The sequence below is a fragment of the Tauraco erythrolophus genome, chromosome 7, assembly GCF_009769465.1.
Source record: "Tauraco erythrolophus isolate bTauEry1 chromosome 7, bTauEry1.pri, whole genome shotgun sequence".
NCBI classification, from domain to species: Eukaryota; Metazoa; Chordata; class Aves; order Musophagiformes; family Musophagidae; genus Tauraco; species Tauraco erythrolophus.
In genome coordinates, this window is record NC_141471.1 from 11460627 (window position 1) to 11479483 (window position 18857).

General features: G+C 42.2%; 1 protein-coding gene across 1 annotated transcript in view; it reads right to left on the reverse strand.

Annotated features, from left to right (window-relative positions):
* The window catches only part of DIP2C (DIP2 acetate--CoA ligase C (putative)), a 341989-nt gene that overhangs the window by 27581 nt on the left and 295551 nt on the right, over positions 1-18857 (reverse strand). The window contains 4 exon segments of the mRNA XM_086614512.1: positions 693-754; positions 10304-10474; positions 11436-11591; positions 11593-11605. Coding sequence (XP_086470638.1) covers positions 693-754; positions 10304-10474; positions 11436-11591; positions 11593-11605 — 402 coding nt within the window.

Consider the following 18857-nt stretch of genomic DNA (forward strand, 5'->3'; position numbering starts at 1 on the left):
TTGTTAAAATTTTGTAAAAAGGCTACCTGCTAGCCTTTTGACCAGAGTATTGGAAAACTGAAACATATATCCATGGGTATTTTCTAAAATTACCCCTAAAATCACAAGTTTCCCTCCAACCATAAGATTTCAGACATGTCCTTAACATCACTAGTGGTAAATTTTAGTTTTTGCTTCTTGTATATGTATCTAACATTAATGACACAACTAGAAAATATCCACAGTTACAGAATGTGGTTGCTCACAATGGCTGAAGCCAATAATCCATCCCCTCATAGTCTTGCATCATTAAGAATTGCAGCAAAACCCCCCATGGTCTCCCTGCTGGCTAACAGCTGCCAACCAGGAGAAACATCTCTCTGAAGCTAAGAGGCTCGATGGGACTCCATTTCTTAGAGGCTGGCTAGGCTGTGCCACCTGAATACAAGTGTCATGAAATCTTGAAGGCAACAAAAGCAGGGAACCTTGTCAGTCATTCCAGTGGTGATGTCAGATGCTTCCATTTTATCAATGGTAAAATTAATTAACCAACTAATAAAAATGTCTATGTCTGCTTGCCGGTAGGAGTTAGCACCAGTTATTTGTGAGGATTACAAAGGTTTTCAGGGACCGTGAGGTGTGCTGAAGTAGATTTCTTACTAGAAACTCTGTTAATTGTGTGCATTAGAAAAAAAGAAAAAGGTGGTTCCGACCTGTCATGCCTCAGTGCCCTCATATCAACATACACTGTGGTGGGATCTGGTCCAGACGTTCCCTGTAAACAACAACATCAGCTAATCAGAACCTGAAGGCTGGGAGGAAAAAAGAGTTTTACCCCCCAAATAACCAAACGTTCATTTCACTGCTAGTTATGCTAATCAAATGACAAGTTATATTTAAGCTCTTCATGAAACAAAGCTCACCTTCACAGAATCAGAAAGAGCACTGGAAAACACACCTACCATCAGGTACTTATTACCTTGGTGTTCAGAAAAACATCAAGCGGCCATACTACTTAACCAAACACATGTCAACATAGGTTTTATTTGCTACAAAAGGCCAAGTAATCAGCACGTGGATACATACAAAAAATGTTAAACACGTTTTGCCATATAAAGGAACGCAGAAATTGCTGAGGAGACACAGTTTAATGGCAGAAGCACATGGTCAGGATTGTGAAGCATGGTTTACTGAGAGTCTTCCATACATGCAACAGAGAATATACTTGAAGCTAAAGATAGTAAAGGTAGCACGCATGACATGAATCAATGTGGACTGAAGGTCTGTAAGCAATTATTCTGTTCCTTTTCAGTCTTCCACTGCATAATTTAAACCCTTGCTTTATGTCACAATATTTAGCTTCTTGAAAAGCAGTAGACTAATTTTAGTTTCCTTTCATGCAGAGATGACACAGTCTTTTAGGCCTTTCCACCCACAGCTTTGCTGCAGCTTTGTAACCTGCTATGATCTTCCCCCATTCGAGACTTGAAACTCATCACCACTGAACATCATGTGAATTCTCAATGCTCTAGTCTGGGGCTCTTTGCTGCATACCTCACATCACTGCTAAGCAGAAAGCTAGAAGAAAAGCACAACTTCATTTTGGAACACCGGAACTTTGGAAACTTTCTTTTCAGCAGACAAATTCATCTAACCCTGGTAATATACAAGTGCAGAAACTCCTTTACAAGTTATTTAGATGTTTACTACTTAAAACAGCAGGCAACATTAACTCCCAACGATTTCTGTCTCATTTGGGATATATTATAATTATTCACATTAGGAATGTCTAGGCCTAAATTTTGCATTTCTTCAATGCTGGCTGGTAGTTCCACAATTTGTTGAGCACTAAAAATTGTGATAGAGTTCCACAAATAGTTAATTTTTGTATCTAAAGGGGAAAAGAGTTACCACTACCAACTGATACTTACTGTACAGATACTGATAGTGACCCACCACCAGAGGAGACAAAGAATAATAGAGCTGCACATGCATGTTAGCCTCTTTAGCTTGTTATACACAATACAAGATACAATATCCTCTCTAGCTATTAACAACACGATTTTCAGTCTACTAGTAAACTCAGCAGTGTAACAGACTAGTGCTGAGTGGAGAACTTCTTTGAAATATATGCAATGTTAAAAAAAAAAAAAACTAAACCAAGGAAAAATTGGTTATCTTTAAAAGCAAAACTAAACCTGAATTGATTTATAAAATAATGGAAGCAGTCAAGATTGAAAATCAAAGACAATCACTATGGTATTTGTTATTTTCAGTGTGAATGAAATAGTCGCAATAAACAGCTAATATTTGACGAAACCTGCATCCAGATAAAGCTATACTGGACTTGTTTATAATTTCATAGAAGGATCTGAAAATCCCCAAATCTCCAGACTCAATTTCTAGTCTGTCCCACTGTTGGAAGCTGATAGGTGGGTATTGAGGGAACATGAAAATCCCCTACCTGCTCGGCCAGCTTCCCCAGCCTGTGAGGCTATAGCAGCAGGAATAGCAGGGATGAGGGAGAGAAGGAAAGAAGGTAACACAAGACGAAAATAATAATAAAAAAATGGGAATGAAGGGTGGGAGAAAAAAAAAAGAGGAGAATGCAAAAAGCAGGGAGTAAAATAAAAAGAAAAACAATGTCAAATACAGGAATCTTACAAATTAACCATTATTCCATTAAAGGTTAAAAAAAGTAAAAAATGAGGTGTCAACATTTTAGTAGAGCAACAGAAGAGACAGCTGTAGACTGCTAACCCTGGACAAACAGACTTAAATGGTTTTAGGACACTACAGACAACGTTGTTAGTGGAAAACATGTGTCTAGCATACTGATTTTTTTTTTTTGTTTTGGTGAAGAAGGCAATAGACATTATGGCCCTGCTATTTTAATGCAAATCCATCGAGACAGGGGTTCCAGGTCTGCCATTTCACTACTAAAAGAAGTTTGTAAGTGATGTCCTGTGGAAATCAAAAGTAAGGTCTTTTTATGGAAAAAAAAAAAAATAGTATACAACAGAGAAAGATACTTATATCTTGTTTCATACAGATTAACCTGTTTCTAAGGTGAAATAACATCAAGGTGCACAACCTAATTACTATAAGACCATAACTAAATGGAGTAACTTCATAGTTCAATAATTCTTCATTCTTAGTCTATTTGCTATGATAAACAGTGTAATACGTATAAAGAATGGTAAAATTAAAAGCCAGTAAAACCCCATTAGTTCTTCACCATGATCAATAACGCAGCAAAGAGACAAAACACAGCGGTGACTAGTCCGAAGCTGTTACTGCCATGTGGAGCATCTGCCTCCAGTCGGCTGCAGTGGGACTTGCCCTACAACTTGTGAAAATAAACAGCTCTGAGAGCACTGGCGTCCCACATCCCTCTCATCAAACTTCTGAATTCCAGCAAAGTTCATGAATACAGGAAGCTGTCACAGCAGCATCTTAAAACAGGTTTATTTTGGATGTGGGGGAAGATGAAGCGTTTAAAAAAATAGGATGGATCTGCTTATTACACTGCTGCCCCAAAATAGAAATGTTACTGATAATCCAGGTTGAACACTGCAGTGTAACTGCAAGAAAGCAGGAGAATTGCTGAAATCCATCAGTTATATAGCCTGTGACTATACTGCAGGTCCAGAGAGGACTTTGAAAGTACCAGAGCCTCTTATGGCTTTTAACTAAGGAAGGGCTTGAGAAACAGCAGTTGAAGTCTCAGCATCGTCATTCTGAGGCCGGCTGCAGCTGAGATACTCTGAAAGTGTTTCTAAAGAAGCAGAGTCTTAGCCAAGACCAGAGTGACTGACTCAATTTGTGCAACGTTTATTTTACAAGACAGAGAGAGAGCAGGTTGTAATGCTTGCAAACAGGAAAAAAATAACATGACTTCTGTTGTATTCTGATACTTACTAAGGTCATGCTAGGTAGGAAATGGGCCAAACATCATTTTCTGTCTGAAAATGGGTTCACCATAAGTCACATCCCTTGGACTAAATAAATCTCCTGCCCATGCACAGGCTGCCACCAGTGAACAATACCTGGTCCATGCAAACTTCTGCAACATGCCAGGCTTTTAGCCTCTGGAAAAACATTGCAGGTCAAAACTGCCCAGAGGACTACCCCCAACAAGTCAGCAGTAGGGGATGACCACGTGCCAGCACTCAGCCTGTACCTAATTTCCACTGAAGTCAAAGGCCAAGCTGCATGCTCTCCTCTGCTTCCCCTCCCCAGAGTCCAAAAACAGCAACTAGGCAATCAGACGTCCTAAGAATTTAAAAATCCTGTTGTTTTGGGTTTTGCTTTGCTATGTAAGGATGTGGCCTCAATGTTTGCGCTCCGAGTCTGCTCCTGCTCCTGTGACGCTCAGAAATTGAATTTTGATAACACTTAACAATCTCACGTACGCAAGCACAGCAGCTGGAGCTGTGAAAAGAACTTCATGGCAGGACTCATAGTAAAGGTGGGAAAACACAGAATCTGAGGGAACTCACCAGAGCTTTACTACACTGCTGAGTGTGAATTGTACCTCTGACTAAGTGCATGGTCTCCTTTTGCCCTCTTTGCAGAGCTATCCCTTATTACTTTTAACCATGGAAGATCCTCAAAAAGTGTGATCTATCACTAAGTAAAAAGAAACATTAAATTTAAGCCCTAAATTTACTAACGAAGTTCCTTTTGCTATATAGCGAGGGAAGGATTTGTTTCATATGATGTCAGTCATCGAAGAAGAAAGTGTGCAGTATAAGGTAGGAAGTATCTTCTGATGGTGATGAATCTCATTCCAAGATGGGCACCTGAGATAGCCTGAATGAATCTCTGTCTTGAAGTATCTTTGATTCTACGACTATAGATGGATACTGGATAACTCACTTAACTTTGCGGTCTCACTTAGAGGTGACAAAAAGAAGCCAAGATGAATCCTGCTCTCCCGTCCTACCTTGACCAGATTTGTTAGTACATTTTCAGGGTTAACTAAGGAAAACGAACAACTTCCACAAGCTTTTCCTCAACAGAAATTGAGTAGCAGGTTGAACGAAATGAAACATTTATTTCGAGTGTTTAAATGGAAATCAGCTGAAATCCTAGAGAATCATCTGTGCGGTTGTAAGAAAACAGGCTACTTTTCATATCTTTTTTCCTCTCTCTCTTGAGAATGCTAAGATGCTAGTTAATGAGAAATAAATATGTTGGATGCAATCTTTTCATCTCAGAAATCCCTGGACCGTTATCTCGTGACTATACAGTCATCAAGGTCAGATATTAATGATATTTAAGTGCTTAAAGATGGAGAGAATTATTTATTTCCAAAAGCACATCTCTAAAAATCTAGTCCAAAACGACTACATCAAAAGAAAACATAGTAAATTTGCTCTAAATTTGAGAGGAAATGACTACAAATGACCAACGCATTAGTCTGTCCGTGATCTTAATCCTGAAATTAAGATCATTTGGTAAACTAAGGCTCTTTTGTACCAAAAGGATTATCACAATCATTTCCTTTAAAGTAATCTGTAATAAAAGGTCAAATTCTGCTATGAAGTTTTTATACACACACACAGACACACACATATACATGTACATACACACACCCCTCTTCTTTTTGGAAGGGGTACAACAGTAAAAGCTTTTGGAAAAATCAGGATAACGGTCCCTTGAAACATATGAGTCTTAAATTTGTCCAAAAAATTGGAAATGATGTGAAGAAGGTATCAAAGACCACATCCAAGATGCATTAGAGGCAGCCCATAGAGAAGAAAGCCTGGATAGGCTTTTTGTTGGTAAGGATCAATAGCTGAATATTGAGATATGTCAGAAGGTGGTTAGTAGAAGCATATTTTAGAAAGACTGTAGAATAGACTGGATCAAAGTTATCTCTGTGGAAGATGGTGTGCCAGGAACCACATGCTGATGAGACAACTTAGAAGAAAAAAAGCAAAGGCAGATGCTACCTGACTCAAAGATCTTCAGAAGTATTTTTATGCAGCATGAAGAATCCAGAAACCATGATCCATTTCTGGAACATATTGGAGACAATGTTAATTTCAGGAACATTGTGATCAAGGACTAAATTCATTATGTTCCTCAGCCCTGAAAACCAGAACAGCCCACAAGCCTATTTCTGGAATATCACTAGCCATAACTCCAGACAGTTTGGAAAGAGCATTCAGTCTAATTCAGTATCCAGTCTTTGGCAGTGTTACTACCAGATGCTTCAAAGGACCCAACTCCTGTATCTTTATATTGTCTACCAAAATGACATGTTTAGTGGTGATGCTTGTAAGTAACAACTTTAGTAATTTTTCAAACCCTTTAAAACTTGCCAAACTTGGGTTAAATGCTTCAAAACCTGTTTCCACTTGGAAGGGCAATGTTACTAAATATAGCCTGTTCAGAAATGGCTTTTCTTCAGTCCCAGCCACACCACTCTTTAGGACAGTGTATGGCTTTTAGTTTGTCCTACGGACCGAGATGCAACACCTCAGTAGAATTCAGTGAAGCTTGACACTAAGCTATGTGATCAGCCAGGCTGTTAATCACCTCACTCAAGGCTCTCACTCTGTGCTGTTCTTAAATTCATAGTCAGTATCATTAATAATATTCCTTCGGAGAGTCATCCACTTTTACAGGTTGATTCACTAAATCTTTCAAGAATTTCTGTAAAGAATCACCTAAGAAGCAAACTTTAGCTAAGGAGTTCACCCGACCAAAAAGCAGATATACACAGCCAAGCAAAATCCAGCCTAACTCCATGCTGATTAGGACTTCCAGTTTCTCTGAGTGTATTCAGCTTTCCTCCACATTTGTAGTGGGTTGACCCAAACAACAGCTAAGCACCCACCCAGCTGCTTGCTCACTCCCCTCCCAGTGGGACAGGGGAGAGATAGGAAAAGTAAAAGCAAGAAAATGAAAAAAGACGAAGACAGTTTAATAAATGAGAGAAAAAAACCCTCAAGTGATGCAAAAGGAATCACTCACCACTCCCGCAAGCAGAACCAATGCCCAGCCAGTCTCTGAGCAATGGCTACTTTGAAAGACCAACTCCCCATTTTTTAATGCGGAGCGTGACATTATATGGTATGGGATATCTCCGGTCAGCTCAGGACAGCTTTCCTGTTTGTGTCCCTCCTAGCCTCTGGCTCTCCCCCAGCCTGCTTGCTGGGGGCAGTGGGGTGGTGGGCCAGAATGAGAAACAGTGGAAGCCTTACCGCTGTGCAGCACTGTTTGGCAACAGCTAAACCACTGGTGTTCTATCAACCACTCTTTCAGTCACAATCCAAAACACAGCTCCATACAGGCTGCTATGAAAAAGTTAACTCCATCCTAGGCAGAACCAGTACAATATAACCTCGACCGAGGCATACTTGGGCATTCAATCTGGCTTACTGCTGCTAGTGTCATTCCCTGGTTTTATTATTTGTCCCTGAACAAACGACTTGTCTCGTAAGTGAAACAGCACCAAGAACAGTCCAGAGAACACTGTAAGTCCGAAATGGAGATTTTGATAGTGGCAAGTGAACTTCCGCGGCTAATCTGTCCTTGTTCTCTACAGCATCCTTCATGTCTGGTCCATCCATGGACCAGAAGTCAGAGAAGCTCAGTTATTTTTCAGTAAGCAGCTCCAACCACAGCTGCAGGGGGGAGCGGCGGGCCCCATCCTGATCGGTCAGGAAAGTCACAACAGTCAGCCATGAAGAGTGTGCCATCACTTCCCTCCTTCCCCTCCTCTGTAAAGGCTTCTGAGGGGCACTTCGAAACGGCCTAAAGATACAGGAGCCAAATGAGAAAACTATTGTTACCAAGTAACCAGCTCACCTCTTTCTCCTCTATTTTCCCTTTCTACTCGAGGGACAGTTGCCAGTGTCGCTGCTGCCTGTGGTGCCCCTCCCAGCCCAGCATTTAAGCTTGGTTGGGTTGCTGGCTGGGAGAGCACACCAACATGCACTTGCTCACTGCCCTAAACTGGTACCGTCCAAATTGTTGCTGCCGCAGGTTGGAGTGCCTAAAGATTTCCTAGATGCTTTCTGAGTTGTCCTCTCTACCTTGTCATCATCCAGGGACTTTAAAGAGGGAGAAGTAATGAAGAGGCCTGTATTCTTGCACAGAAATATTCAGCAGAAAAGATTTCAAAAACCTCAGTGAGCACTTTTTGTATCAAATCCATTACAGAAATACAGGGGAAATGCTGCTTGAGTTCATAGGCGTTTCTAAACTAAAGGATGTATTTTTCTCTTAAGACTATTTATTAAGTTTTATTAGGGTAAAACTGTTTTGAAGAATTCAAGTGCTGCTTTTGAGATTACAGAAGAAATTTAAGAGACCTTGACAGGCTGGAGAGGTGGGCCTGTGAGAACCTCATGAAGTTCAACAAGGCCAAGTGCAAGGTCCTGCACGTGGGTTGGGGCAATCCCAAGCACAAGTACAGGCTGGGCAGAGAACGGATTGCGAACAGCCCTGAGGAAAAGGACTTGGGAGTGCTGATGGATGAGAAGCTCACATGAGCCGGCAATGTGCGCTGGCAGCCCAGAAAGCCAGCTGTATCCTGGGCTGCATCAAAATTAGTGTGGCCAGCAGGTCGAGGGAGGGTGATTCTGCCCCTCTCCTCTGCTCTCGTGAGACCCCATCTGGAATACTGCATTCAGCTCTGGAGTCCACAACACAAGAAGGACATGGAGCTGTTGGAGCGAGTCCAGAGGAGGGCCACGAAGATGATCCGAGGGCTGGAGCACCTCTCCTATGCAGACAGGCTGAGAGAGTTGGGGCTGTTCAGCCTGGAGAAGAGAAGACTCCAGGGTGATCTTATCGCAGCCTTCCAGTACTTAAAGGAGGCCTACAGGAAAGGTGGAGAGGGACTTTTTACAAGAGTATGTAGTGATAAGACAAGTGGCAATGGCTTTAAACTGAAAGAGGTAGATTTAGATTGGATATAAGGAAGAAATTTTTCACTCTGAGGATGTTGAGGCACTGGAACAGGTTACAGAGAAGTTGTGGATGCCCCATCCCTGGAAGTGTTCAAGGCCAGGTGGATGGAGGCTTTGGGCAACCTAGTGTAGTGGAAGGTGTCCCTGCCCATGGCAGGGGGGTTGGAACTAGATATTTGATGTCCCCTTCCAACCCTAACCATTCTATGATTCTATGATTCAATGATTTGAAATGTGGGATGCATCATATAGACTATGGGCAAGTATACTGGGGTGACAGTGACTTTGAAGAGCCCAGAGACATGGTAGGTTATCAAATGGATATGGAACTTCCCAGCCAACGAAGCTGCCAAAGCAGAAGATGATGTTTTGTATTATTAAAAAGTCAGAAATCATATTACATCTCGAATGAGGCAACCCACGGCATTATTACAGGAATATATGTGAAGTTCTGATACCACATTTAGGAGGACAGAAAGAGCTCTGGGAGTCATAAAAATGAGACACAGATCAGGAAAGCATGTCTTAAGATTCTTCATCTATTTATCAAAGCCCTAAGATGTGTATTAGAGACATGACAGAAATGAAGACTCTTTAGTCTAGATTAGAAAAATGTAATAAAAAATGGCTGAATCTAATGCCAGATAAATTTAAACTAGAAATAAGGCAAAATTAATTTAAAACTGAACACGTTATAAAAAGGTAAGTTAACTTTCACCACTCAAAGTCCTGAAAGATAAAATACTATACTGTAGATCAGCCTAAAACTATTTGCTTGGTATAGTTATCATTGGGTGAAAACCTAGAGGCTATTCAGAAATTCAGACCAGATAGCTACAGTGCTGCATCTGTCCTTAAATCACGACTCAATAAGATTTCCTGGAGAATGCAAGTTAAATCCTGTATTATCCCTGGGTACTTTCTTCTGATTAGTGGGTCAAAACAGAATGAGAGATGTAGCAAAATAATTTCCCATTGTAAGCAACAAACTGTGTGCAGAAAATATCTATCTAGTTATTAAGTAATGGTTGGAATATTTCATAAACAGAAGGAATCTATTCTGTAATGTACTAAAGTAAGCGCTAGGAAACTGGATTTTACATTACATGACTAAATACTATTTTGGAGCACAGTGCACGTTCTGTCACTACCATGTGCTTTTCTGAATTGCTGTATTCATGGGCAGAATAAATGCTATGATTGCATCATGAGAGGGATGAATAGTTGACAAAGTAACAGAAATTTACTACCTGTATATGCCAAGAACATTAAAGTACCACATGCATTTTCTTAATATGTCTACAAACAAGCAGCCAAAGGAAATACAATGAATGCTTCTTACTGAAAACCATTTTCTTAATGCAATTTTGAGCTTAAGGAGTGAAAAGTCTTACCTGCAAACATATTGCCAGGTTAACTCTACAGCCAAGTGATGTGCTGACAGCCCGTGGATGGAGACCAAGGTCTTTAAATAATTTTGAAAATGACTGAGTAAGAGCTATCCGAGGTCGTTCTTCAGCCACTACCACGCATGTCCGTACACGTGAAGAGGTCCAGTCCCTTGCCTAAAAAGAAGGTAAAATGTAACAAAGGCCATAAATGGGCATGTTTAATGAAGACCAGCTAGCAGTACTTTAATTTTATTATGTAGGTATCATGATTCAAGAGGAATAGTGGAATAGAGGCTAAGGTGCCACTATAATTTCCATCTTTTCTGGAGGCCGGAATGGCCAGATAACAGTCTAGTAGCTGTAGAAGAGCAGACATAATTGCTTGTCATCTCAACATTAGCACGTAGGAAGAAGATGAGTATGCTAATTCTGAAGGGAGGGAATGCTATCTCCAATACTAATTCGGAAAGCCAGGGAATAATAGCAAACAGGAAGCAGTGTCTAGCTGTGGAAAAACTGGTAGGAAATTATAGGTGAGGATGGTAAGGGCTGGAGACATCACTGACATCAGTATCCCAAGATCTAATTTATTTCATCGGCATAATGGAAATTCTAGATGATTTCAGAAATGAAAACTGGTTTTTAATTCTGGAGGAAAAAAAGAAAAATACATTCCCCAACCCCCCCTACAATGAGGAGGACAAACTATACTAAAACAATACAGCACTTTTAAGTATGTGATTATTTAACTACAGGGGCCAAATCAAACCTGGCACCTTCACAACAATCAGGGAATTCATTAAAACATAACATACAATTGTAATACTCCTTGGGCCTCTTGGACGTTTACACCTGTTTCCAACACTTGCCTATCAACACAGGCTGTAATACAGATCAGAAAGCTCAGTAAATACAAGCCTTCCTTGATGTTTAAAGCCTTGTGATCTGAAAGAGAATGACTGATATTCATATATAGCCTTGGCAAGGATAACACGGGTTCTGTGGAAGCTGCCCTTGCTCTCTCTGACGATTTTCTTCCCTTGCTGCAGACATTTAGCACAGCCATTCACGGCAGTGAAGGCTCTCAAGACCACCGTGCAGACGGCAGGTTGCGCAGGACAACAGAATTACTCACCTTCAGCGACTCCGTTTGCGAACCGAGTCCCTTAGTACAAAGCTCCATGACCGAATATGAACAAAAAGTGTCTCTCACTTTGTACTGACTCACGGCAAGGAGCCACAGAGCGGGATTGGTCTCCAGTTCTGAGGGAGGAATCAGAATAGACTGGTTGTCCTGAATAAACGCTGTGAAGACACAAGAGTCATTACCGCACACTGAACTCCTGTGTCCGCAGATGTTTGCAAGCTATGGGCTACTAGAACATAAAGTTTATCATAGTGCTCAGTGAACCATATAATGTCTCACAGTGCTCTACAGGTCCAGTAGTTCAACATGAAGTTTAACTCTGTTTTTTTTTCTGTGCCTTCTACAAGGATCATGAGGAATGCAGGCAGAACATGCTCCTAAATACTAGTTTTACTCAAAAGGCCCATGGACTTTGCTGTTAGAACTTTACGAAGAGAGTAAAATAGCTTGGTTATTAATGGTGCTAATAAACACTATAATATCAACAAAATTATGTGTTACTGACAAATAATTAAGATTGGAGTCATTATCATTTTAAGATACCTTGATTAAAAGTGCACTTCATTGCTTAATATGGAAATAACCTCTGTCCTGCTGAGGCAAGCAAGGGGTTTGCAATCATTTTCAAGGGAGTAAATCTGGCCTCAATTTAACAATCCTTGTGGCTCTAAATTTATTCTCGGTGAAAGTTTTATGAACTTCTAAAATCCAAATATACTACATCTCCTGTTTACTAGATAGCCAGTGAGCGTAAGTATTGAGGAAAAGACACTTACCAGAGTCCCTGAAGGAAACAATTATGTCAGAGCTAATTTCTCTGGTACCCAAGATTCTCCCCAAGGGAAAAAATATTCCCAATTTTATGTCTTCATTTCCCGTGGGCCCTACGTTGTTCACCTCATCTCAGACAGGCAGATTTACCACCAATTTTACAGTCCCCCTCATATATTCATTTGTGATTTGTAGACATTTCAAATCATAATGGTCATAGCATAAAATCCCCAAATCATAGAGTTCTGAGAAAGGATCATAAAGCCCAAGAGATTTATGATGCACATGAGAGAAATTCATTTGTGACTTGAAAATTTGAAATGCCAGCTCGCTAAAGTAAAGCTGACGTTTTCAAATCCAAGTGCCTGGGTAAGACATGAAATGGAACTTTATTTTCAGGAATATGAGTATCTCTGTAACACCTGACATGAGGAAGAAGATACGCACCTTTGCAATTCTTAAAGATGGGCTGCTCGCACAGCTTCCTCCTTGGTAAGTGAGTATCCCCACTCCCCCCAAACCCAGGTGAGGTGCTTTCAAAAGCCGTGCAACTTAGAACAAGGTTTGTGTGACCTGGATGCCTTTGCTTGGTATAATAAAGTCATAAAAGGTGTACAAGCCCAGTCACAACGGCACTTAATAATCCAAATAGTTATGGTCTCTGCAGGAGTATGAGCCAGAGGATGTCATGGAATATGTATGACTACAGTTCAAATAATTTAATGTATCATACAATAAAAATTTTATCTTTGGACTGGCTTGTCCACTTTTACGCTACTCTGATGATTTCATGACCAGTGACTTGCCATGAAGCGATGTGTTCTTGGATATGGTTGACATAATGACTGTAGCACAGGACGGTCAAATGAAGCATTATGCTTTTATGTTGCTTTTTATGGAATCAGAATAAGTATGACTGAACCGTGAGCATGTGCTCATAAACACGTGAAAAGAGATGTTGGCAAAGTTACCCAAGCCTGAAAGGAGTATGCCCTCAGCTCAAGTGGACAGATCAAACCCAGCTAGGGAGAGGGTAGTAACAGTCTTACTATAAATATTACTTCACTCTTGCTTTCTCAGCTAATTCTATTCAGTTTTTCAGAGAAGACCAAAAGGTCTTAGTTCTTTACAAATTTAAGGTTAGGGCCCCACAAACAATCAAGGTGTGTGATCTGTCTGTTAAATACATAATTCTTACAAACAGAAGCTGCAACACTTGTGTAAGAACCTGGGATGGACTCCAATCTGTACAAATACAGTATACAGAGATTCACCATCAAACCCTTCCTCCATCCCTGAATTCCTCTAGTTGATGCAACCACTATTAGGAGAAAAAAAAAATATCTGACAATAATAAACAAGCTGCCAAGGGAGCCAATGTGGGAGAATTATTACTCAGAACCACATTAAGATCCCTTAAGTGGGATCCCTTATTCAACTGGGCAGAACATACCAAAATAAAATCAAAAGAAAAAACTTTATTCCTGTACTGAAAAGCACCCACATAAACTCCACAGTAATAAGGGAGGAAAAAGCTGCATTGCTTTCAGTAGAAGAATAGAAAATTGATTCCAACTGCACTTTAACAGGAAATAGTCTCAAAATGGTGGAATTACATCAAGTCTTTTCCGCCTCAGCAACACCACTGAGTGGGCTGAACTGCCTCTCTCTCGATCAACTTACGCTGGACAAGTAAGGAAGATACTTTCATTTGCTCTTAACCTCCCACCAACAGTCATGCAGCAAAGCATGAGGATTTGGATGCAAAATAACACCATCTTCTCCAGACTGGGGGAAACAAACACTCTTATAATCAGACTTTGACTAAAAATTTACACTGATTAGACAGAATGAATTAAGATGTTACTAGTACCTTTCTGAGTTTTCTAACACCTCAGAAATACTGAGTATAGAACTCAACTGCAGAGGAGCAAGAAATATCTAGCAGGAAGGAAACTTTCTGTGGTTGCAGAACCTCAGATGTGTGCTGCTCCTGTCTACAGTACATAAACATACAGAAAGATGATATTATGCCTGGAAACTTGATGACCCACCCAGGCTTTGCCTACTGAGCTGTGGCTTAATAACCCACGCATACCATTGATTTGTTAGAGCAGTTGGTGGAGCTAGGAGAAGAACTACAAAGACATATTTCTGGGTGTGAATGTGCAGTTCCACAGCTGAAATGGTTTATGCAGCACCTGGCCACCAGATGTCAGTCATAACTTGGCTCATCTCCCTGAATCAATCTCAGAAACATTATGCAGGTTTTGTGAATCACTCCAAGCAACAAAACGTTCCTGGTAGGCCTCATATTCTTGTAAATTTGCAGACTTTATACTTCCACATTAACCCCTGGAAGCTGTATGTCACCAGTTTTTGGTGGAGGAGAAGCTGAAAATAAAAAGATAATCCCTTGTATAGCTGGCTGAAACATTTCTACCACTCTGGTGGTTTCAAAGCGCTATGAGATGTTACAGAGTGTTTGCTTAGTATGGACAGAGAAGGTCTCGTGGGAGATGTGATGGTTGGAGGACGCCTGGGCATAGTGACCATGAGATAACAGAATTCTCAATTCTAGGGGAAGTTAGGAGGGGGAGCACTAAAACGGCAAGCTGGACTTTGGGAGAGCTGACTTCGGACTGTTTAGAAGTCTGTTTAATAAAGTACAGTGGGAGACAGCTCTCAAGGGTAAGGGGGCGCAGGAGAGATGGTTACTACTCAAAAAGGAAATTCTGGAGGCACAGGACCCGAGCTGTCCCTGGTGTGCCGGAAATCGAGTTGCCGGGGGGAAAAACTGGCTTGGATGACCAAGGAGATTTGGGAACACCTCAAAAGAAAAAGGGAAGTCTCTAAGTCTTGGTAGAATGGGCAGGCATCCAGGGAGGACTACAGGGAGGAAGTTAGGGCATGTAGGGAGATAATCAGGGGGGCAAAAGCCCAACTGAAACTTAGCTAGCCCGCTCCGTACAGGACGACAAAAAGTCCTTCTATAAATACATTAATAACAAAAGGAGGGCTAAAGAACACCTCCAGCCCCTACTGGACACAGGGGTATGTTAGTCACTAGTGATGAGGACAAGGCTGAGGTCCTTAATGCCTTCTTTGCCTCAGTCTTTAATAATAAGGTCAGCAGTTCCCAGGTGAGCTGGCCTATGGTGTCTGAGAGCAGGGAGGGAGTGCAAATCGAAGCTCCTGTGATCCAAGAGGAATGGGTCCAGGCATTTGCTTTGCCAACTGGATGCCCACAAGTCTCTGGGGCCTGATGGTATCCACCCGAGAGTCCTGAGAGAGCTGGCGGATGTCATTGCCAAACCCCTGGTCCGTTATCTTTGGGCAGTCTTGGCTCCTGGGGAAGTTCTGCTGGGCTGGAGGCTGGCGGATGTTACCCCCCATTTACAAAAAAGGGCAGAAGGAGGATCTGGGGGAACTACAGGCTGTCAGTCTGACCTCGGTGACGGGCAAAGTCTTGGAACAGGTTATCTTGAGCGCTATTAATGAGCACATACAGGTTAACTGGGTGATCAGGTCCCAGTCAAACATGGGTTTATGAAAGGCAGGTCTTGCCAATCAAACCTGATCACCTTCTATGATGGGGTGACCCACCTGGTTGACGAGGGAAGGGCTGTGGATGTAGTTTTCCTTGACCTCAGTAAAGCCTTTGATACAGTTTCTCATAGTGTTCTGGTTGAGAAACTGGTAACTGCTGGCCTGGATAGGCACACCCTCCTTTGGGTTAATAAACTGGCTGGATGGCCGGGCCCAAAGAGTGGTGGTAAATGGGCTAAATCCGGCTGGAGGCAGTCACCAGTGGGGTTCCCCAGGGCTCAGTGCTGGGTCCAGTTCTATTTAACATCTTTATCAATGACCTGGATGAGGGGATTGAATGCACCCTCAGTAAGTTTGCGGACGACACCAAGCTGGGAGGCTGTGTCGATCTGCTCGAGGGTAGGGAGGCCCCTAGCGGGATTTGAACAGACTGGATCGTTGGACTGAGGCCAATGGCTGCGCTTTAATAAGGCCAAGTGCAGAGTCCTTCACTTGGGTGTACATCCCCAAGCATCGCTATAGGCTCGGGGAGAGTGGCTGGAGAGCTGCCTGGCGTAGATAGAAGGACCTGGGGGTGTTGGTGACTACCGGCTTGATATGAGCCAGCAGTGTGCCCAGGTGGCCAAAAAGGCCAATGGGATACTGGCGTGTATCAAGAATAGTGTAACCAGCAGGAGCAGGGAAGTGATACTGCCCCTGTACTCGGCACTGGTGAGGCCGCACCTGGAATACTGTGTCCAGTTTGGGCCCTCGCTTTAAGAGAGATATTGAGCTCCTGGAGCAAGTCCAAAGAAGGGCGACTAAACTGGTCAAGGGGCTGGAAAATAAAACTTATGGGGAGCGGCTGAGGGAGTTGGGGCTGTTTAGCCTGGAGAAGAGGAGGCTGAGGGGAGACCTGATTACAGCCTACAAATACTGAGAAGGGATGGTGGGGAGGTGGGGGAAGGGCTCTTTACATAGTGATGGGTGATAGGACAAGAGGCAATGGGTATAAGCTTAGTCAGGGGAGGTTCAGGTTGGATGTTAGAAAGAATTTCTTCTCTGAAAGGGTTGTCAGCCACTGGAATAGGCTGCCAGGGAGGTGGTTGAGTCCCCATCCTGAATGTGTTTAAGAAAGGGTGGATGAACTGCTTAGGGATATGGTTAATGGGAGATTAGGGACGGTTGGACTGGATGATCTCTAAGGTCGAATCTATGAATCTATGGCAACAACCAAGCATGAGGACCATGCGCTTGAACAGACTGCAGCTCTGGAAGGCTGCTTTGGAGATGCTGGAAAAAGCTAGATAAGGTCCCAAACCTATAGGGAATTCTGTCAGTGCTACCTCCATGTAATTCTAGGTATGGTACAGATGTTTGGTAGGTACATTTAGATAGGGAGGCACTGGTCAAATAGACAGTTCCACCTTGAAACTTGATAGTCATCAAGAGATGGTTTAAATGTCAGCTTTGCTATTCTCATACTGAAGCAGCAAAATTGTGGTAAACACTGTGGCACCAGGGGGAACAGACAGGATATTAGGAGAAGCTGGGGGTTTAAACATAAATCGCAGAAGCTAAAATTACCGTTCTGAAATTGCAAAAATGGATGACATACTGGAGTTGGTACAAGAATTTAGTGAATATTCTGGGAATGAACTGAAGCAAGATTGTTTCTTCCACTGCTGTAGAAATCTGTTGTCATAAAGTAAACTCCAACTCCTGATATAAGTCTTAAAACAGGAGCAGACACAGAGTAGAACTGCAGAGATATCTGACAGATCTGGACACCTGTTCATCAGTCCTCCACCATTTTTAGAAAGTGCAAAAGGAGTAGGCAAAAAAGACGACAAAAAAGGGGAGTCACTATAGAGCATCCCTGCATCATCGTGTCACAATGACTTTTGAGATGCAGACGCAGAGTGAAAGACAGTGGTAGCTGAGGTGGGAGATGACCTTTTAGAAATCCTGTCTTCCTTTAGGAGAATGCAAAGCAATCTGGGGAAAAAGAAGTATTCATGTGGTAGACAAAGCCTTGGATTTTGGCAGTAAGTGAAGAGCCTTGTCCGCCTGCACTAAGCAAGGGCTGCCCAAGGACAGGAATACTCAGTTAAATGCACCAGGATGTATTTTGGTATGACGGCACCATCTGATACAACACCGGTTCCACTAACTGTCAGGCTGCTTTGGCAGTGTACGGAAATGCCTGGAAGGACATCTTGGCAATCAACTGTTCCACTGAATCAGAGATTTACCCCCTGTTGTGCTGAGCTGGATTAACAGTAAAGTCTGAGGTTTTATTGTAGTTCAGAAATTTTAGCAGGGTGATAAATGCTGATGAATGGCAACTGCAAATTGGAATTGCATTCTGGCAGGCTACAGACCCACCACTGCCCTTACTTCTGGTGTCCTTCTCAGGTGGCATGAGCTGCTTTCCCACTTAACTGCAGGAGGCAGGTACGTACTGCTGAGTCTTATAAGTATATGCATTTTTGTTTTTGCATTTCTACAGATGATATTTGGCAATTTGGTGATGAGGGACAGATATGGAATTGGGCATTTGGTAGGGCCCAAAATAATTGAGTTGCCATGTCCGTAATTCAAAGTTTGTGAAAAGGGTCTATGCATTGAAGGAACCTGAACAGGATTGAGCAAATGCTTCACAATCATCTGGACCAGAGCTTGTAAGAAGGCCAGTACAGGTCACAGAGAAGAGTGTCTGGGCATATGTCTGACCTAGGCTTCATAGGACTCGGGCCAAAATGAAATCTTCAGTTCTCCTGGAGACCCCACTATGTGCACAAAAAGGGGCCTTTGGAGAACAAGTAAAGGACCACACATCACCTGCAGAGTTCCAAAGACGTCCAGTTGGCGTACAGTGCACTAACAACATGACCTGCACACGGTAAGCGATAAGCAATCAGTACTGAAGAGACAGAGATCTCTCACAAAGAAGTTTACCTAGTGTACAGTAAAAGGGACCATTGTGTAGGGCACATCAATTTTCCTAGAAAGGAAAAGATCTCACCTATAAATCTTGATAGGCTTCAAGTGCTCAGAATAGGTCCAGTCTTTACAATTTCCACATCAGAGTACTGGGAGTTGGTGAGA